Consider the following 22,979-nt stretch of genomic DNA (forward strand, 5'->3'; position numbering starts at 1 on the left):
TGAGAAATTCAAAGAACGTACAGGTAAACTTTATTATGAGGTAAACACTAATTTCAGCTCTTTTATATTCTAATTGGGTAGAAAATTAGCATTATAAGTAAACAGATACATACATATATAAATATATATACAGATATATATATACATATTACATATAAGTCACTGTTATGTGCTAATACCAGCAGATACAAACAAGAATAAATAGCTGATATGCATCCATACTATTGTGCTGGATGTTGGAACACTAAAATAATTCTATATTTGGTTGGTAAGCAGCTACTGGACTAACTTCCCAAAAGCCCTTCTACTGTTTGAACCCCTCTTCCGGAACTGCTCAGGCCCCTCTTGCTTCCTCCTTAATCTGAGTCTCCATCAATACTAAGGACACCATCCATTCTAATTGGTTGGTGTCTGTGACACAGAAGTTGTAAAAAATATGAAATGTAACCTTCAAGGAGGCACACAGTTCTTATATTTGCATTAGCTAAATTTTATTTGCTGAACTTCCTAATAATGATTTGTAACAATTACTTATACACTTCGTGTGCATTAATTTATGCAATCCTCACAATAACAATATTCATTGAGGGGAAAATTTTACACCCATTTTACGTGTAAGGAAAACTGAGGAACTGAGAGGTAACTTAGCTTGTCCCACTTCTACATGAACAGTAAATAGTGGATTTGAATTCACACTGGTATTTCCATGGCCCATGCTTTCATAACAAATATGCTTCTCCATTTCTGAACAGAAAGCTGCGTATTAATTTCATCATTCATTTGTTCATCTATTAACTTCAACAATTATTTCTTTAATGCCTAATATATCCCACTGACCCTAGTGGTTTGGGGCTAAAGTTGTGTTATAAATTTACCTGTACTGAGAATTCTAGCAACTTCAACTATCCAGATTACAGCTATGAAATTATCTTTCAGAAAAAATGAATTAATTCTCAGAGAAAAATAGCCATCCCAAAGTCTATGTAAGAGGAATGTGTACCACCTTGTGACCAGAGAAACATAAAATCTCACATATAACTAACTTACAGATTTAATGAAATCTTAGTAGGTTAGGTATCCTTCCTCATCTTTCTATGACATGCTTGTCCTCACTGCTGTTACAGAACTGTACTCTTTCACTCAACAAATACTGGTTATGGCCACTGTGCAGGGAATGAGTGTACTATTACCAGTATCAGAACTTCCACGTTACTTCTTGCCTCCAGCAGCCTGTGAATTCTGTAACAGCAGAAACTTTTTCTTTTTCCATACTATTCAAAATACCCTGAGCAAGGCTTAGAGTAGAAGTAGGATAATTATAGTCCATGGGTCAAAACTGTCCTACCACCTGCTTTTTGTAAGTAAAGATTTATTGGGACATAGCCACATTCATTTGTTTCTGTATTGTTTATGGCCGCTATCATAGCAGAGTTCAGTACAATATGGTCCATGAAGCATAAAACTTTACTATCTGGCTCTTTACAAAAAATGTTTGCCAATCACTAGCTTAGAACACATAAGATCTCCATAACCTAAAATTCTCAATAAATATCTGAGAAAGGGTAAATGGCACAGAGGTAGGGACAGAATGATGGGACTGGACAAATACAGAAGAATCTTCATCTATTTTACAACCTCGTGAGATCTTGAATTACTAAGTAACAATATTGATCCTGCATTATTAAAGATTGAATTATATTTAGTGAAATTTGCATCCCTAATGCCTAGGGTCATGTTAGATGCTTAATAATTTTTTGGCACAAATATGTTAACAACTGTTAAAAATGTGGATGAAATGGACAATTTTATAGAAAAATAAAATGAGCTTAAAAGGGGTAAAAAATAGGACTAGAATTGGAGTCATAATGATAATTCAAAACTTCTCAAAGAACAATCCCCATAAAAGGCACCAGGCCCAAATGGTTTCAAATGTGGATTCCTTAAAAATCTTTGACAAAAAAATTCCCATGGAATTTAAACTGTTCTAAATCCAGAAAAGAACAAAACTTTTCCAGCTACTTTTACAATCCCTGCTATGTCATTGATACTGAAAATTGACAAAGAAGCTATACAAAAGAAAATCACAGACCAATTTATCTTGAAAACAGAAGAAAAATTATAAATAAAAATATTACCATATAAAATTTAACAATAAACAAATATTACAAAATAAAAATATACTTTAAAGTCTTCTATTGTAATTCATAACAGCAATAAGACAAAGGACAAAAATCTATATGATTATTTTCTTGGCTTTCAAAAAGCATTTGATGCCACTGAACAATCATTCATGACAAAAACTTCAGTAAAATGGAATAAAAGAATATATATAAAATCTAATATTTTCCTCAAAACAATAGTGTATATCATAGAAAATGGTAAAATATCAGTATCATTCCATCAAAGTTAAGACATTAAGGTTAAGGACAAGACAAAGATATGTTATGACTGTTAACCTGAGATTAGTCAATAAAAGATGCAAAGTATACATAATTGAAAATACAAAACTTTTATTGTTTGCTGATAATGTTACTATGTATATTGAAAAGTCAAGAAAATCAACTGAAAAACAACCACAGTTAGTAAGAAAGGATTCTGTTTTAAGATAAGTGACTCTAAATATAAATTTACCCATTCATTCTCCTTAAATATTACTCTTTCAGTTAGAAATGATGCTCAGATGCTGAAAAGGAATTTTTAAAAATCCCTAGACATATCTTTATTTATTAACTACAAGCATCAAAAAGTCATTCTGAAAGCCTCCTGCACTCCTCTACAAACACATGCACACACAACAGGTTTACTAATAAGTAGAAGAGAATTCTTCATAGCAACGGTGGGTTTAAAATTCAGTGGAAATATGTATTCAAATTTCTGAGAAAAACTAATTTTAAACCTAAAGTTCTTTACCAAACCAAACCAGTATTTGAGCATAAAGGCAAAATAAAGATATTTCAGAAGTGCACAGCACTCAGAAGATTGCCACCTTTGAACTATTTTGGAAAGGGAGATGTGCTCAAGCAAAAATAAGTAGATAAATAAAAACAAGAAAGCCTGAGAAGACTTGGAGTCCAACAAAGAGTGATGAGTAAAGAAATCACTAAAATAGAATAAAGCTCTAAAACTGGTTAGTAAATAGTATAGAAGAAATTATAGACATAATGTAAAAAAGTTAATTTAAAAAACAGACCTAAAATATATATTAAAATATTTATATATCCAAATAATATGTAAAGTTAGCAGGTAAGAAAGATTAAAAAGGGAGAAAGTAAAAGACTAATTTTTTTTATTACCAGTGTCCCCACACAATTAACCTCTGACCTCCCGTCCCTCCTCTCCCTTCCTGGCCCCTAGCACCCCTAGGTATGCTCTCTCGCTCTGCAAGCCCAACACACCACTGTGGTTTTTCTTTCCTTTCTTCTTTCTCTCTTAGTTCCTACTTATGAATGAGGATATGTGGTATTTTTCTCTCTGTGTCAGAATTCTTAACATATTTTTTTCCAAGCTCATCCGTGCTGCTGCAAATGGCAAAATTTTACCCTTTTTTATAGCAGAGTAGTATTCCATGGGGTATATATACATTTTCCTTATTCAGTTGTCCATCGACGGACATTTATGTTGGTTCCATATCTTGGCTATTGTAAATAGAGCTGTGATGAACATGGTAATGTAGTTATCTCTTCAACATGATTTCCATTCCTTTTGATATTTACCTAGAAGTGGGATTACTGGATTGAATGCTAGATCTATCTGTAGTTGTTTGAGACATCTCTATACTGTTTTCTATAGAGGTTGTACTAATTTACAGTCCCATCAACACTGTAGGAGGTTTCCCCTCCACACCTTCTCCTGCATTTGTTATTATGTCTTTTTGATTATAGCCAGTCTAACTGGGGTGAGATGATATCTCGATGTAGTTTTAATTTCCATTTCCCTGATGACTAGTGATGCTAAGCATTGTATTAAGTGCCTGTTGGCCATGAGTATGTCTTCCTTTGAAAAATGTCTATTCAGCTCCTTTGCCCATTTTTTAAATGGGTTTTTTGTTTTCTTACTGGGTAGTTGTTTGAGTTCCTTGTATATTCTGGATATTAATCCCTTGTTGGGTATAAAATTTGCAAATATTTTCTCACATTCGGAAGGTTCTCATTTCACTCTACTGATTATTCCTTTGCTATAAACCCATTTATTTTTTCTTTCGTTGCTTGTGCTTTGGGGTTCTTGTCCAGTCCTACTTCCTAAAGTGTTTCCTCTATATTTTCCCTTAGTAGTTTTACAGTTTCGGGTCTTATACTTAAGTCTTTAACCCATTTTGGGCTGATGTTTGCATATGGTGAGAGGTGCAGGTCCAGTTTCATTCTTCCGCATATGGGTATCCAATTTTCCCAGCACCACTTACTGAAGAGGCAGTCTTTTCCCCAATGTATGTTCTTGTTGCCTTTGTCAAAGATCAGTTGGCTGTAAGTCTGTGGGTTGATTTCTGGGTTCTCTATTCTGTCCCACTGGTCTGAATGTCAGTTTTTATGCCAGTACCATGCTGTTTTGGTAGCATAGCTCTGTAGTATAATTTGAAATCAGGTAGTGTTATGATTCTGTATATATTTATCTATTTATTTTTTGCTCAGGATTGCTTTGGCTATTCGGATCTTTTGTTGTTCCATACAAATGTTAGAATGTTTTTTCTATTTCTGTGAAGAATGTCATTGGAATTTTGAAGGGGGTTGCACTGAACCTGTAGATTGCTTTGGGTAGTATACACATTTTCACAATATTGATTCTTCTAATCCAAGAGCATGACTGTCTTTCTAACTTTTTGTGCCTTAATTTATTTCTGTAGTGATTAGTAGTTCTTGTTGTAGAGATCTTTCACCTCCTTGGTTAAATTGATTCCTAGCTATTTTATTTTTTTGATGATTATTGTAAATTGGCTTGCTTTCTTGATTTCTCTTTAGCATAGTTCATTATTGGAGAATATAAATGCAAGTGACTTTTGGGCATTGATTTTATATCCTGCAACATGACTTAAATTATTAGTCAGCTCTAAGAGTTTTTTGATATAGTCTTAGGTTTATCTATATATAGGATCACATCATCCACAGAGACAGTCTGATCTTGTTTTTTCCAATCCGGATGCCCTTTTTTTCTTTGTCTCTCCTGATTGCTCTGGTTAGTACCTCCAGTACCATGTTAAATAGGAGTGGTGAGAGTAGATATCTGTGTCTTGTTCCTGTCCTTAAGAGAGAAGCCTTAACTTTTTCCCCACTCAGATTGATGCTGGTGGTGGGATTGTCATAAATGGCTTTCACTGTGTTTAGATACTATCCTTCCATACCTGGTTTGCTGAGAGTCTTTATCATGAAGGGATGTTGAACTTTGTCGAATGCTTTTTCTGAATCCATTGAGATAATCATAAGGTTTTTGCCCTTGGTTTTGTTGATGTGGTGTATCACATTTATTGACTAGCATATGTTGAACCATCCTTACATCCCTGGGATGAATACCACTTGATCATGGTGTATATATAAAATCTAATAATATTTTTTTGATGTGTTACTGTATTCTGATTGCTAATCTTTTGTTGTGGATTTCTGTGTCTATGCTTATCAGAGACATTGGTCCGTAGTTTTCTTTTTTTGTTGTATCTTTGGTTTTGGTATCGAGGTGATGGTGGCCTCATAGAATGCATTTGGAAAAGTGGCTTCTGTTTCAATTTTTTGGAATGTTTTGAAGAGAATTGGTATTAATTCCTTTTTAAAGTTTTGGTAGAATTCAGCAGTAAAGCCTGGGCTTTTCTTTGTTGGGAGACTGCTGATTACTGCTTCAGTCTCACTGCTTGTTATTGGTCTATTTTTCTATTTCTTCTTGGTTTAGTCTTGGTAGTTTGTCTGTGTCCAGAAATTTATCCATTTCCTCCAGGTTTTCAAATTTGTTGTCATATAGTTGTTTGTTAAAGTCTCTAATGATTTTTTTGTATTTCTGTGGTATCAGTTGTAATGTCTCTTTTTTCACTTCTGATTTTTGTAATTTGGGTCTTCTCTGTGCTTTTTATTTTTGTTAACCATACTAATGGTTTGTCATTTTTGTTTATCTTCTCAAAAAATGAACTTGTTTCACTTTCCTTTTTGTATTGTTTTTTGGGTCTCTATATCATTTAGTTCTGCTATAATCTTAATTATTTCTTTCCTTCTACTAATTTTGAGATTGGATTGCTCTTATTTTTCTAGTTCTTTTTGGTGTATGGTTGGGTTGTTTACTTGAAATCTTTTTATTTTTTTGATATAAGCATTTATTGCTATAAACTTCCCTCTTAGTACTGCTTTTGCAGTATTGCACAGGTTTTGATATGATGTGCCTTCATTTTCACTGTTTTCTGAGAATTTATGATTTTCTGCTTAATTTTTTCTTCGACTCATAGGTCATTCAGGAGCCTGTTGTTTAATTTCCTTGTATTTGTATATAGTCCTGAGTTTTGTTGGTTATTAATTTCTAGTTTTAATCCACTGTAGTCTGAAAAGATTATCTTGTTGAACAAGTGGCTGATTTGATATAGACAATGATTATTTTTTGATCTTGATAGAAAACTTTATTTTAAATGTAAGCTTAGAGATAGCAGGACTGTCATTGTCATCATGAGGAGAGAGACTGCCGGAGAGAAGGACTACATAGAACTAAGCTGAACAGAGATTAGGAAAGGCATATTCCTGAAAATATAATTTGAGCCCTCATGTATAGTAATTATACCAGCCTGAATATCCAAAGGCTTTTCAGCAATATGAGCCAGTATATTCTCCTTTTACTATCTTTAGCTAATTTGAGTCAAGTAGTTGGCATTTTTCGAGAAGGAAGGGAATATAAAGTACCTACTAACTCGTAAAAACTAACTTGAAATTCTAATTCACTGATTCTCAACTAGCAGACAAACCACCTGGCTACGAAGCATCTGAAAATAAGTTGAGCCATCTGTTTGTTGCAAGGAGCAGGTGGGATGGGTTGCTCTTGGTATTTAGTTCTCAGAGGTTAAAGATCCTAAACCTCTGCAATTCTTAGGACAATCCTTTCTAAGGATGAACTGTTTTGCCCACAATGTCAAAATTGCCTCCATTGAGAGATGAAATTATCACCTAGAAATTTAAAGATTACCCAAATTTTCTGATCTGGAAATAAGAAATATTTTCCGTATTATTAAAAAGCCTTTAAAAAATAACAAAAACAAAAAGCAAAAAACTAACTTCATTCTTCCCCTCCCATATTCGCTAATTCAGGGTTATCTCTCAAAAACATAAATCTGATATTGCATTCTCTGGCTTAGAAGCCTTAAATCAAAACTCCCTCCAAAGCCTAGAAGACGTGGCCCTTCCAGGGACATTCCTATATAGAAGCATACTGTTCCTCACTCCCCTAAACTACACCCCTTCTTCTTCTCTGCCTGTGTAATTTCCACACCTAGGTCACAGCATCAGAAAGCCTGCCACATCCTGGCCAACTGGGTAAAATTTCTTTATCATGAGCTTTCAGAGCACTATGTTTCTGCCCCTTCATAGCCCTGAATATGACTACAATTTTCCATTTATGCTGATATTTGATTCATGTCTGTCTGCCTCACTAGACTGTAAGTTCAATGAAGACAGAAACTGTGAAGGTTTTTGCTCACCATTTCATAACACCAGATTCTACCTAGTACAGGAATATAACAAATATGAAGAAACATTATAACAGAAATAGGTGAATGAAAACTTGAACAGATCAATTCTATAAAAGAAATTTAAAAAGAGATCTAGGGGCTGACCACTTAGCTCAGCTGGTTAGAGGGCAGCCTTGCAACGCCAAGGTCAAGGGTTCGGTTCCCCATACCAGCCAGCCACCAAAAATAAATAAATAAATAAAACAAAAATAAAAAGACATCTATCCCTAAGACTTTTACAGCTGATTTATATCAAACCTTAAAGGAACCAATAATTCATATACTATGTAAACCATTTTAGTTTATAGAAAAAAATGAAATGTTTCTCAACTAGTTTTGTAAAGATAGCATAACCTAATAACAATACTACCCAAGGAAAGAAAAGAAAAAGAAAACTATTAAGCAATCTTCCTTATGAACACAGATGAAAAAGTTGGAAATAAATATTAACAACCAACCCAGGAGTTAAGAATACATTACAATTAAATAGACTTTATCCCAGGAATGCAAGATTACTCTGAGTAATAAATTAATACAATTTCCTATTCCAATTTATTAAAGGAGGAAAAGGTTGAATCATTTTAATAGTAACTTACAAAAATTTGATAACACTCAACACCACATCAGATGCAAACTCATAGCAAATTAGGAATAGCAGGAAGTTTTTAAGTTAATAAATATTATCTGCTGAGGATCTACAACAAGTATACATAGAAATGAAATTTGAGAAGGACACATATTAAGGAAAACATATTCACTTTTGGATAAATGTTGCTTCCATATGACAGTGTTGTTTAGGTCCTAGTCAATACATTAAAACACAAAAAGAAATAAGTACTTTAAAAACTAGAAAAGAAGAACCACTAGAACTACTGTTAACTGTGTTATTATATGAATTATAAATCAATGTCTACCTTAATAATTCAAGACTATAAACTAGAAAAAATAAGTTAATAAATATGGGGGAACTATAATAAATACATTCAGCTAAGAGAGATATTTTTAAGACAAATTTAAACTAAGACAATGTTTCCAGATAGGAAGACTCTATATGCTGAAGATATCAACCCAAGTTTTCTATAAACGTAAGGCAATTGCAATATAAATTACACACCAGGATGATGTGAGATTCATCACAGGAATGCAAGGTTATTTAAACAACCCCAAATCAATTGATGTAATACACAATCTCAGAAGAATTAAAAACAAAAACTATAAGATCATCTCAATTGATGCAAAAAATTTGCTTGACAAAATCTCACACCCTTTCACAATAAAAACACAAAAAGCAAACAAACAAAAATTACTAGAAATAGAAGGGAACTTCCTCAGCCTGATAAAGGTTATCCAGAACAACATACTTAGTGGTGAAAGATTACATGCTTCTACCCTAAGATCAGAAAAAAGACAAGGATGTCCACACTTGCCACTTCTATTCAATACTGTATGAGGACAGTTCAAAAAGTCCATGGAAAGATTAACATTATATTGCAATTTTATTTTTCCACAAACTTTTTAAATACTCTTGTACTGTAGATGCTAGCCAGGGCAATTACACCAGAAAAATAAATAAAATGTATACAGATTAGAAAGGAAGAAGTAAAACTATCTCAACGACAGATCACATGATTCTGTATACAGACAACCTTAAAGAACCCATTAAGAAACTATTAGAACTAATAAATGAATTCATCGAGGTTGTGGGTTACAAGATCAATATACAAAAACAATTTTTTCTATATATTTGCAATAAAAAATTCCAAAAATAAAATTAAGAAAGGAATTCCATTTGTAATAGCATTAAAAAATAAAATACTTAGGAATAAATTTACCAAAATGAGAACAATACTTATTCTCTGTCAACTACAAAACATTGTTGAAAAAATTAAAAAGACCTACCTTTCAATAACAACCCTAAATGTAAATGGATTAAATTCCTCACTAAAAAGACATGGACTGACTGATTTGATTACAAAGCTAGACCCAACTATATGCTGTCTATAAGAGACTCACCTTACCTATAAAGACACACAGACTAATAGTGAAGGGATGCAAAAAGATATACCATGCAATGTAAACCCAAAATAAACAGGAGTAGCTATTTTCATACAAAATAAAATAGAATTTAAACCAGAAACTCTAAAAAGATACAATGAAGGCCATTATATAATGATAAAGGGATCTATCCTGCAAGAAGACATACCAATCATTAATATATATATGCCCAATACCAGAGCACACAGATATATAAAGAAAACATTATTAGACCTAAAGAAAGAGGGAGAACCCAATACAGTAATAATTGGGGACCTGAACACCCCTCTCTTGGCACTGGACAAATCAAGGCAACACATCCAGTTTAGACAAATTGGACTTGGCAGATATGTACATAACATTTATCCAACAGCTACATAGAGAATATACATTCTTCTCCTTAGTGCATGGAACATTGTCCAGAATAGACTTCATGTGAGGTCACAATCCAAATCTCCACAAATTTTAAAAAACTGAAATCATTTCAAACATCTTTTCAGACCACAATGGATTAAAACTAGAAATCAATAACAAGCAAAACTCTGGAAACTATACAAATATGTAGAAATTAAACAACTTGCCCTTGAATGACCTATGGGTGCAGAAAATTTAATAGGAAATCAAAAACTTCTTGAAATTAATAAAAATAAAGACACACCATACCAAAACCATTGGGATACTATAAAAGCAGTTCAAAGAAAGAAGTTTATTGTAATAAATGCTTACATCAAAAGAATAAAAGGTTTTCAAAAAAGAACCTAACATTACATCTCAATGAACTAGAAAAACAACAGCAATTAATCACAAAATCAGTAGACAGAAAGAAATTAAGATCAGAACAGACCCAGAAAACAATACAAAAAGATCAATGAAACAAATGTCAGTTTTTGAGAACATAAACAAACTAGACAAACCATTAGCTAGGATAACCAAAAAAAGAAGAAAGAAGACTCATAACAAAAATCAGAAATGAAAAAAGTGACATTACAAGCCATACCACAGAAATTCAAAGAATCATTAGAAACTATTATAAACAAATATATGCCCACAAATTTGAAAGCCTTGAGGAAATGGATACATTTCTAGACACATTCAAACTACCCAGACTAAACAAAAGAGAAATGAAAGCCAGAACAGACCAATAATTAGCAATGAGATTGAAGGAGTAATCAGTAGTCTCCTGACAAAGAAAAGCCCAGGACAGGAAGGATTTATTGCTGAATTCCGCCAAACCTTTAAAGACAAGTTAATATCAATTATCTTAGAACTATTCGAAAAAACTGAAACAAAGGCCATTCTCCCAAGCTCATTCTATGAGGCCAGCATCGCCCTGCTACCAAAACCAGACAAAGACACAACAAAAAGAGAAAACTACAAGCCAATATCTCTGATGAACACATATACAAAAATCCTCAAAATACTAGCAAACAATACAGCAACACATGAAAAAAACTTTACACCATGATCAACTGGTATCTCAACACAATAAAAGCCATATATGACAAACCCACTGCAAGTACCATCCAGAATGCTTTCAGCTTTTCCCTCAAGAACAGAAAGAAGACAAGGATGCCCCCTCTCAACACTATTTAACACAGTATTGGAAGTACTTGCCAGAGCAATCAAGCAGGAGTAAGAAATAAAGGGCATCCAGATTGGAAAAGATGAAGTCAAACCGTCCCTTTTGCAGATGACATAATCCTATACACAGAAAATCCTAAAGACTACAAAAATCTCTTAGAGTTGATAAACAATTTCAGTAAAGTTCCAGGATACCAAGCCAACATGCAAGAATGAGAAGTTTTTATATGCCCTAACGAACTACAGAAGGAGCATTCACACAGGGAGAATCACCAGCAGAGGTAAAGAAAAGAAGAGGATATCTCTCTCCACAAAGCCCATTTCAGAATGACAGAAGAAGCATCTGCTCTACGATAACATTGGGGGCCCTGATCACACCTCTCAGCATTGGATAGATAATCTAGGCCACAAATTAACAGAGTAACAATTATTCTTTCAGAAGGAGAGAAGAAATCAAGGGTAATTAGAGGGGAGAGGGGGGAGGAAGAGGGGGCTGGGGAGAGATTGGACAAGGGGCAAAAAGAATAATTATGATTTTTAACAATATATATGCTAGTAATATTGATTTGATCAACATTTCTCAATGTTCAACCTCAAAAATATGTATAATTGATTTTGATTCAATAAATAAGTTAAAATAATAATAATAAAAAAAATTTTAGAAAAGAAAGTAAGCCTATTTACAATAGTTGCTAAAAAAAAAAAAATACCTAGGAATCAACATAACCAAAGAGGTGAAAGATCTCTACAATGTGAACTACAAATCCTTGCTGAAAGAAGTTAAAGAGGCTACAAAAAGATGGAAAGACATTCCATGCTCTTGGATTGGAAGAAATAACATTGTGAAAATGTCCCTACTAACCCAAAGCAATCTACATACTAAATGCATCCTTCTCAAAATACTAATGCCATTCTTCACAGAAATAGAAAAAATAATCCTAACATTCATATGGAACAACAAAAGACACTGAACAGCCAAAGCAATTCTGAGCAATAAATAAGTAAAGCCAGAAGCATTATATTACCTCATTTCAAATTATACTGCAAAGCGATAGTAACCAAAATAGCATGACACTGATATAAAAACAGACACTCAGACCAATGGAACAGAATAGAAAACCCAGAAATCAACCCACATAGTTACAGGCAACTGATCTTTGACAAATGCAACAAGAACATACATTGGTGAAAAGACTGCCTCTTCAATAAATGGTGCTGGAAAAACAGGACATCCACATATAGAAGAATGAAACTAGACCCATACATCTCAACATGTACCTTAATCAACTCCACATGGATGAAAGACTTAAATATAAGACCGGAAACTATAAAATTCCTAAAAGAAAACATAGGGAGAAAACTTTGGGAAGTAGGACTGAATGAAGGATTTATGAATAAGACCCCAAAAGCAGAGATAACAAGAGAAAAAAACAAACAAACGGGATTTTATCAAACTAATAAGCTTATACACAGCAAAAGAAAGAATTAACAGAGCAGAAATACAACCTATGGAATGGGAGAAAATATTTGCAAACTATGCATCTCACAAAGGATTAATATTCAGAATACACAAAGAACTCAAACAACTCAACAGTAAGGAAACAAATAACTCAACTAATAAATGGGCAAAAGTGCTGAATAGATATTTCTGAAAGGAAGATATATAAATGGTCAACAGACACACAAAAAAATGCTCAGTACTACTAAGCATCACGGAAATGCAAATCAAAATGGAACAGAGATATCATCTCCCCCAGTTAGACTGGCTATTATCAAAAAGACAGAATAACTAATGCTGGTAAGTATGTGGAGAAAGAGGAAACCTCCTAAACTGTTGGTGGGACTGTAAATTAGTGCAGCCATTATGGAAAACAGTATGGAGAATTCTCAAACAACTACAGATAGAACTGTCATATGATCCAACCACCCAAAGAATGGAAATCATCATGTCAAAGGGATACCTGCATCTCCATGTTTACCATAGCTATATTACAAAAGCCAAGAGTTGGAACCAACTATTCATGGACAACTGGATAAGGAAAATGTGGTATGTACACACCATGGAATACTACTCTGCTATAAAAAAGAATGAAATCCTACCATTTGCAGCAACATGGATGAACTTACAGGAAATTATATTAAGTGAAATACGGCAGGCACTGAAAGAGAAATACCACATGTCCTCACTCATAAGTGGAAGCTAGAAAAATAAACAAATTAGTAAAAAAAGAAAGAAAGAAAGATACAACAATCATAATAATCTGTTGAACTTTCAAAAGGATAGAACAGAACTGAGGCCACCAAAGGTGAGAATTGGAGAGGGAGAGGGGAGTTAGTAAGAAACTGGTAATGGGCTATGAAAAATGATTACATTGTGTAATGTTGAATATATTAATTATCCTGATTTGAGCATCATATATACACACAGGTATTGATATTCAATGTTGTAAACCACAATCAATTATATTTCAATTAAAAAAAATGATTTATGCAGTTCAGAAAAAAAAGAAAAAGAAAATGAAAAAAGGTGTGCAGTTGCCATAAAATGATTTTGGCAGTTCTCAAAATTTAAACATAGAATTACTGTATGAAGCAGCAATATCACTCCTAGGTATGTATCCAAAATAATGGAAAACAAGCATTCAAACAAAACATTGTACGGAAATGTTCACAGTAGCACTACTCACAAGAGCCAAAATGTGGAATCAACCCAAATGTTTATTAACTGATGAATGCTTTTTCCAAAAAAAAAAAAAAAAAATGTGGTAATCATAGCCATAAAATGGAATATTATTTGGTCATAAAAAGGGAGGATGAAGTACTGGCACATGTTACAATATGGATGAACTTTTAGAACATGCTAGGTGAAAGAAGCCAGGCACAAAAGGCCAGGTATTGCATGATTCATTTTATATAAAATACCCAGAATTGGTAAATCCACAGAGAAAGAAAGTGGATTAGCAGTTGCTTAGGGCTGGTGAGGAGGGAGGACAGGGGTATAAGGAAGTGATAAGCCAAGGAGATGATAGCTGAAAAGGTATAAGGTTTCATTTTGAGGTAATGAAAATATTCTAAAATTGACTGGTGATGGGTGCACATATATGTAAATATACTAAAAACCATTCAATTAAACACTTCAAATGGATGAATTGTATGGTATGTGAATTACATATCAATAAAGTTGTTTTTTAAAAGATAATAATTATAGAAGGATTAATTAGTAAGTACTTCTTGTACCCCTAGTACAAGTTCTATGGCAGTCCACCTTATAGCTTTATATTTTTGTTAATACCACTCACTGTTTTAACCAATTCCTTAAATTTTGTCATAAACACAGAAAAGTTATTTCTTAATGTATAATAGATTATTCTCTTTTTTGTCCAGATAAAATCATCAAAATAACTAATCACATAAAGAATGTTCTGTAATTAATAATCCCTAGCATTACTCTCTAATTACCCTTAGTAAACCTTCTGTCTCTGTAAGACACGGCACATATCACACTTTATACTTGTCTGTTACGATGTCAAAGAAAAACAGATCAGTGGTGTATCATAAGACCTGTGGATGAGCAAACCTCTTACTGCAGAGGATTACTGTATTTTGAGATGGACCAGAAAAATGAGAAGAAGAACATTTATCCAAGCATACAACAGGGCATGAATGGTACCTGGCTATTTATTGGGTACACATACACACTACTTTGGTGACTGGCAGCCTCTTCTTTAATGGAGTCTTGCTAGAGAACTAAAGCAGTGACACAGAGAATTATGGCTATAGTTCTACTATAGAAGTCTACACTTCGTATAGCTTTCAGCACAAAGCGCCTATTAGCCTTATAGGGAAGAGGAGTAATCGAGACTAAAACTAAGTAGAATGAACTTTAAGAACCGGAAGAAGTTTTGGAGAATACACAAAGAAACCAAATGTCTTTTCAAGGTATACTATAAATCATTAAATAAAAAATAAGTTTGAGTTTTTTTTAAATGTTATTGAAACCTTCTCTCTACAAATTTACAGAAGTGACAAAAAGATCAGAGTGGATTCCTAAAGAACCACATTTTTATAACATTCAAAAGAGCTTGTGTGTCTAATAAATTAAAATTATATACCATATATTAGGATCGTAGATCTAAGGTTTAAATAAAATTATTTTCAAAACAAAAGGCAACCTACCATTATGTGTTCAAGTAGAGAATCTATTGCGACTATATTGTCAAAATATGTTCTGAAAAAGAGGAACATAAATCCTGTAAGTAATCTTATTTAGATCACAGTATATTTTAAACTTTGAATACATTCCCTGCTTTTGTCTACATTTAAATAAAAAACATAGAGATATATGTTGTTTGATTTTTGTCCTTTTGTATAAACAATTACTAATATTATTTTAAAGAGATAAATAAAACTTTATCATTAACTTTAGCATAAGGACTCCAATTCCAGAGGAAGCATTTAGTAATTATTTTACTGCTAAGTACCAACATAGAAAGTTTGTAGCACGGAACTAAAACTATGCAGAAATAAAATTGGGTACACAACTTTTATTATTTTTATTAATAACTTTGATCTGAAATTAAAATATTTAGGTTTGCTAAGTCTCTATAATACGGTTAAAATGTAAATTATAACTAAAAAATTGAAGAAAGTTAAATTTAGTTTAACTGCCTTGAGAAAGTAATGTAATTCATTTGTGGAGAAATATCAGAATACAAGTAATGATAAGGATCTAATGACTTTATCTAAGTAAAATATATATTTATTATTACAAATGGCAAGTAAATGTCTTAGAGGAATATGGTATATATATCGAAATGTAAACCTGATTAAAAAGGAAATCAACAGGCATGCAATATAGGGAATATGTAAAGTACTCTTAATAGGGGCTCTACTCTCAGTTCAGGTTCATGGAAATTTAGCAATGTACTCACAATTAATTAATTTATAGCAATAAACAATGCTTTATTTAACAACAAATTATTTAGCTTGAAGTCACTGAGACACAGAGCACAGTTCATTACACTGTACACTGAAGAATACACTATAAGAAAGATGGTGACATACATGAATTTCCCATTGGGGGGGATAAAAAACAGGAGGAATATATTTAAAGTGTCACATGAGATATTTAGTTGACTATGGGAGACTTGAAGGATATTCAAATACATTAGCAAAAGAAGATACACAACTTTCCTTTCTACATGTTTTGAAGTAATATTAGCATGTAGCTCAGAGATATTATGTTTAATTTGGTTTGAAAGAAGATAGCTGGCTTAGGTGACCAAAAGATATTTTATTTCCATACTTCTCTAACGATATATTTCAAAAAATAAATGTAACATGAACTATCAGCTTCAAACTAATTACTCATGGGGATTACAATACTTCTTGATGGGTAAATTGTTAAGTACTGCCACAGTGATACAGGAGAGACAACACATAACATAGCTGTTGCTGGATGCCATGGAAGAACAGGTACATTCTTCCTTCAGTAAACGTTTAAGAGAATGTGACCCTGAAGTTACCACAGCCTGGGGCATCTTTTTAGAGTTTAATGATTAATTAGATTGGTCAGATATATAGAAGATCTCCCCGGTAGCAAGCAATACCAATATGAACCTAGAATTTAGTAAATATCTATAATTGCTTCCACTGCCAGCCCAAGGGAGTTTTTCTAGGTCAAACTTCGGGGAAACGAAACACTTTTTCAAAAATTATATCTGAGATACTATACGTGGGAAAATTAAAATAATAATATTAATAATACTATTTAATTTACAGCCATTGTTGGAAAATGCCAAAGAGGACTTTTGGAAAAATATAACTAGAAAATTTCCTCTCCTATTGCTGTCAGTATTCTCCTGCAAAACGGAGATACTCAGTGTCTTTAACATGTATTGAGAGAGTCTATTTAGAAACGCACATCAAATTGAAAATTAAGATCACATAGACATCTGCAATCCTTCACTTATAAAGTGAACATGGATGAGGATGCAACTCTATAGTACAAAATATGATTAACCATCCATCCCAGACTACTTGTGCAAAGACCGATCTTTCAGTTATTGGCTGCAGCGAATAGCTGTCTATCACTGTCACTGACTGCACTTAATTTAAACTACTGATCAATAACTACTACTATAGCCCTAGAAATGAACACTTACTTTGATACGTCGAGTAGAAAGTCATTCAATTCAGTCTGTTTGGCAAGGCCTCTGCATACCTGCCATATAAAATAGTGGCTATTAATTATCAGAGATTTCTGCTTATGTAAGAATAAAAATTCCAGAATATTATTTACCTTACTTATTGAAAAAAAGCCTAAGGCAACCACTTGGTTTATAACATAATAATGAAATCAATAACTATTGTTTATTGAATAATTAAATGTGCTAAACATTATTCTAAGCACTTAATACTTACTATTTCATTTAATCACCATAAAACACTATAGGTTTGGTATTTATAGTTTATAATTGAGGCATAAAAAAACTTTGAGAACTTTACTCAGTTTCCATAGTTAAGACGTGGTGCAGCCAGTGCTCAGATCAAGGCAGTCTAGCCCCAGCTGCTGTTTAGAACTACTGTAAACTATGCTTTCAAAACTGCAGTTGGGCACATATTTCTCCTACACTTGATGATCCAAGAAATCCTTGCTACTCATAGTATCATCCTGCAACTCTATTTTTCTTCCTTTCATACAGTTCCTCATCAAATTGAGTTTGCTGAAATGGAATCAGAAGGAGGATGAAGAAGAAGAGGGAGAAAGAAGAAAGGAGGAAGAGGAGAAAGAGAGGAAGGAAGAGGATGAAGAAGAAGAGGAGGAAAGGGGGAAGAGGGAGAAGAAAGGAGGAAGAGGCAGAGAAACAAAGCAGCACCACACTGCTGCCACGCTCCTGAACATTGCAGGTTAGTTACCAGAAATACTCTTAAGTAGCTTGTGATTTTTAAATTACATCATACCTTCAAGAGAACGAGATATTTAAAGTTAAGAATAATGTTTTCTATATCATTTAGTTTACAGGACAATTTAATTTAGGAAATGGAATCATAAAAATACCAATGCAACTCCCAGTAGAAGACTGTTCCTATATTTTCAGTGGAAAAAAATAAACAACTAACTAAATAAAAATTTTTAGAAATAACAAAATATTCTAAAACCTAAAACAGAAGCATTAGGTTACTTATTAATCTCTACTCGAGTCCCCAGTGCTGCACTCTAAATAGCTCTTCTCTCTTAGGAAGCCTCTGTAAAAACATCTCAAAGACTCACCTGCACCTGATGTATTGCTACTGAAGCCCAGGCAAGATTTGCTGTTGCAACCTAAAAAAAAAAATATATATATATATATATATATGAAAAAAGTTTTTATTAGATACATGGAGGCATTCCAGCAAAGAACTCTAACATAAATGTACATGAAGAATTTTTGAAGTCAGTAAGCTTTTGAAATTTTGTCAAACACAAAGCCCCAAATATTTACAAGGTTTCTCTATTTTCCCCTTCTATTTAATTGAGTTTAAAAATCTCATTTGTCTAATTTTGGATACAAAGGATGATAAAATGATTGTTTAAGAGAGCTATGCCCAATGATTTTAACATAAAACCATTACTTTTCAGTTTAACAAAAATACTAATAAAAAGGCCTCTAATGACCACTTTAAAATGATAACATATATCTAAAAAGAAGAAAATCTTGTGTATACACTAGCTGACAAGTTCTCAAATTACTAGTTATCATACTTTTATTATTCATTCATTTAACAAATATTTCCTGAGTGCCTACTATGTAGCAGGCACTGCTGTAGGTGCTGCAGACACAGCAGTAAAGAACAACAGAAAGTAGAAAAGCTTCAGTGTGTTGCGGGGACAGGGAATGGCAAGAGAGGAAGTAAGTGCAGCTGAGTAATTCAGATGGTGACAGGTGCTACAAAGAAAAAGAAGCAGGACCAAGGAAAAGGAATACTGGACAGGGGCCATTCAAATGTATATAAAGTTTTCAGGGAAGGCCTCACACAGAAGTTGACACTTGAGGAAATCCCCAAAGGAAGCGTCTGTGAGGGGGACCACACCAGCATAATCCGAGCAGAGGGAAGAGCAAATGCAAAGGCTCTGCCAGCCTCACCCAGGGGTCCGGTGTGGCTGTCATGGGAGATGAGCACCTGGAGCAGCAGGGACAGGGTCATGCAGGTAAGTGAACAGGCCACTGCAGGGACTTGGTTCATACTGAGTGTGATAAATGTGTAATTTTAGTATTTGGTTTTAGTATTAATGAGCCAACTCCAATTTTGTGAATAGTGAATGGAACTCATTGTTTTCCAAATGTGGTTGACACTGGAATCTTTTTTCAGGACACAAGCTAGGAAGAGGACATTTTTAAGAAGACATAAAGACAACCAGAATGTGGAAATTCTCCAAAGCCATCCACTACTTTATTTCTTCACGGTGTGGCATACTTGTTATTGTTAAAATGGAATCTTAAAAAAAAAAAAATGAATGTAGTTCTAATTGAATCCGTTTCCTCTCTAAACAACTGCAAAACAAACAAAAAAACCCCCTGATTTTTAAAATCATTAGTATTAGTATCAAAACACTATTAAGCAAATTGTGATTTTAAATGAGCTAGCACAACTGAAAATGCTAACAAGCAAAGTTTAAAACTTCACCTCCTGATGACTGAGACAGAAGGCTTCTTTGCCCCAGTGCCGATACAGTTCAAGAATACCAATCAAATCACCAATTGCAGTGACAATTGGTAAGCAAAGAACAGACTGGATGCGAGGCCCTGATTCCAGTCCAGTACCTCTTGGAAATCGTTCATCCTGAATAATAAAGGGAAAAGATTTAAATTCAGTGAAAGAAACAGGATCATTAAGTTATGATTGTTATTTCTATTAGAAATTGCCATGATACTTACAATCAATAATAAGCAGTCCTTTTCAAAGGAAAGCCAAATGTAACAATGGTCACCATAAATCTTGTTAAAGAAAATTACTTTTAACAATATGAAATCTATACATCCAATACTGCTTTAATGCTTATTTATCCTTATACAATTTAAATTAATGAATTAATGATATATGTTAATTTCATGCAGTAATAATAAAAGTAATCATCACCTTCTTTCTATGTGCCAGAAGTACCCTAAGGGCCTTATGGGTATCATGTCACAGTGAAAATTACTCCAAATATATATAACCTTTTTTTCTCTTCTATTTTTAAGGATAGAATAATACAGAAGCATATGTTAGTAATATTCTAACCATACTTCAAAGGCCCATACTAAGTATTTAAATCATCTAATGATTATCAATTATTTATCATAAAAAATAAAATTGATTGAGTTTAATTTAATAATTTTCTAGCTTAGCAAATAACTCAAAGGAAGAATCGGGAAATAGAATGAATTAAAATCAAAAATGCCAATTCTATTTATTCAAATACTACTGTCTGTAGAAAGCTATTGGGCATCAATTAGAACTGTGAATTGAATCAAGAATAGTACTAATGTATACTTACTGTTTACAGATCTTTTGAAAGCTTGCACACACAATAGAACATTTCGAACAAGAACTTATATAGCATCTACTTTTAGCTCTCCCTCTCTCCCTTCTTTCCTTCCTTTTTCTTTCCTCCTCTCTCTCTCTCTCTCCCTCTCACTTTCTATAAAGTAACTAGTTACCTGATTTGTTCAAGGTCATAGAGATAATTAGCAGCAAAAGCAAAACTAAAGTACAGGTTCATGACTCCACTTTGGCATTTCAGAGCAAATTCCTTACTGTACTTGTCGTTTAAAGTCTGTACCCATGTAGTGACATATCATTGAAGTGCTCACATGTACTGTGGAAGACTGCACTAAGGGGTCCACTGTGTCATGTCTCTCTGTATCCAGGTCCTTTGTTAGTACTCTCCAACGCTGAGTCTGGGCCTGCCCATGTGATTTGCTCTGGCTAATGGTAGGGTAGTAAATTTGTTGCAGGCAGAGGCTTTAAAACACACTTACATGTTTCTATCACTTCTCTCAGACTCCTGCTTCCATCCTAAGAACATGCCAGGCTAGCCTCACTGGAGGAGAGTGAGAGACACATGGAGAGCTGAGGCCATAAGATACCAGTCAGCACCTAACTGATGGCCAGTTGGTGACTATAGCACAGATCAGCAGAATGGCCCATTCCTTAGACTCATGAGAAATGACAAGTGGCTCTTGTATGGCACCACTAAAATTTGGGGTAGTTTGTTATACAGCAAGAGCTAACTGATTCAAATATGTCCTGGCAAGATATGAAAGACAAAACAGTAATTGTTCACTTTACGTGAATATAAATATGTATTTTTATGTTTAATCATCTGGCATGTTGAAATAAGAACTGTTCAAATCTACCTCTCAGTGGATATATGTTTTCTGAGTACAAAAAACTAATTTGCATACAAATTCATTTATTGATATGTACCTTGCTTTAATGCTTTTATTTTTTTATGCAATGGCTTAAATTATGACACCAAAATGGCATGTCATCTTTCTTAATTAAACATCTAAGGTTAAAAATGCCACAAAGAATCAAAAAGCCATTTACCCCAAAGATGTCTTCCACCAGCAATGTTTTTCTGGACTTGGCCACATAAGCAGAGATGGTGGTGCCCTGAGTGATGGGCCCCACAGGGATGAGTCGAGGTTTTCCTTCCTTTATTCCAGGTGGTGTGAACACACATAGGCTCTTGGAAGAAGAAAAAAACATGTTTTATTGACTTTCCTGTACATTTGCACATACAAAAAGACAACTGGATATTACTTAATAGTCAAAATAAATCTGTGAGCCAATTAAAAGAAGAAACATAAAATGAGGAAAGGTGCTTTGTAATGATCAAACTGGAGTATCTGAGGTGAAACTCTTGTATTTCCAATGCACACAAAATATGGGTTTGAAATAAGACTTAAATGAATGTATAGGCACAGAAAAACTCTTACAATAGTCTCTTATTTTGATACACAAAAAATAATAAAAGGAGAAAAAGAAATATATCCTGTCATTGGGCTCAAGATTCTATCGGACCATAAACAAACCCTGGGCCCAATCTCCCTACAGACTGAAGAGAGGACCAGTAGCTACAAGTCAAGTGATTTGGTTACATTTTTCATTTTCATTAAAAATATTTTTCTCAGAACATTATTTCCACTTTTCAGCCTCAGTCACTCACACTGCTTAAAGTTGCATGCCCATAAACTTGCAGATTCAGAAAACTCTCTATGAAATATCTGCTCTTCTCTAATAAAAATCTTGACAAGTATGGGTGATCTTTCCCTTTCAAATGACTGAGGAGGCGAGCAAAGATCTGAAACTATTTTAAAATAAATCTGTTTTTACAAATAGGATCAGTTATTTTGACAAAATCTAATTTTTTAAAATCATTTTCCACTAAATAAGAATTGCTACTCAAAACAAATCATCTAGGGATTGGGTGTGATATTTTTAACATAATTGTTTCATGATTATCTATCCAATTTGAAAAATATTAAGGTTCAGGTAACTTCTCTCAGAGTTCACTTTACTTTTTATCTTAAATTGGATTACTGTAACTTAAAGACTGAAGCAATAAGAATTAAATAACTCTCTTAACCTAAATATGTTCCTATTAATACTTGCTATTACTAAGGGTGATACAGTAAGTTAGATGTTTGCATTA

General features: G+C 33.5%; 1 protein-coding gene across 1 annotated transcript in view; it reads right to left on the minus strand.

The window, feature by feature from the left end:
• The window catches only part of PDE10A (phosphodiesterase 10A), a 307,572-nt gene that overhangs the window by 74,607 nt on the left and 209,986 nt on the right, over positions 1 to 22,979 (minus strand). Inside the window, exons 6-10 of the mRNA XM_063098382.1 lie at positions 21,872 to 22,012; positions 19,964 to 20,119; positions 18,570 to 18,620; positions 17,461 to 17,519; positions 15,473 to 15,524 (exon numbers count right to left, since the gene is read on the minus strand). Coding sequence (XP_062954452.1) covers positions 15,473 to 15,524; positions 17,461 to 17,519; positions 18,570 to 18,620; positions 19,964 to 20,119; positions 21,872 to 22,012 — 459 coding nt within the window. The remainder of the gene's footprint in view (positions 1 to 15,472; positions 15,525 to 17,460; positions 17,520 to 18,569; positions 18,621 to 19,963; positions 20,120 to 21,871; positions 22,013 to 22,979) is intronic.

The sequence above is a fragment of the Cynocephalus volans genome, chromosome 5 (genome assembly GCF_027409185.1).
Source record: "Cynocephalus volans isolate mCynVol1 chromosome 5, mCynVol1.pri, whole genome shotgun sequence".
NCBI lineage: Eukaryota > Metazoa > Chordata > Mammalia > Dermoptera > Cynocephalidae > Cynocephalus > Cynocephalus volans.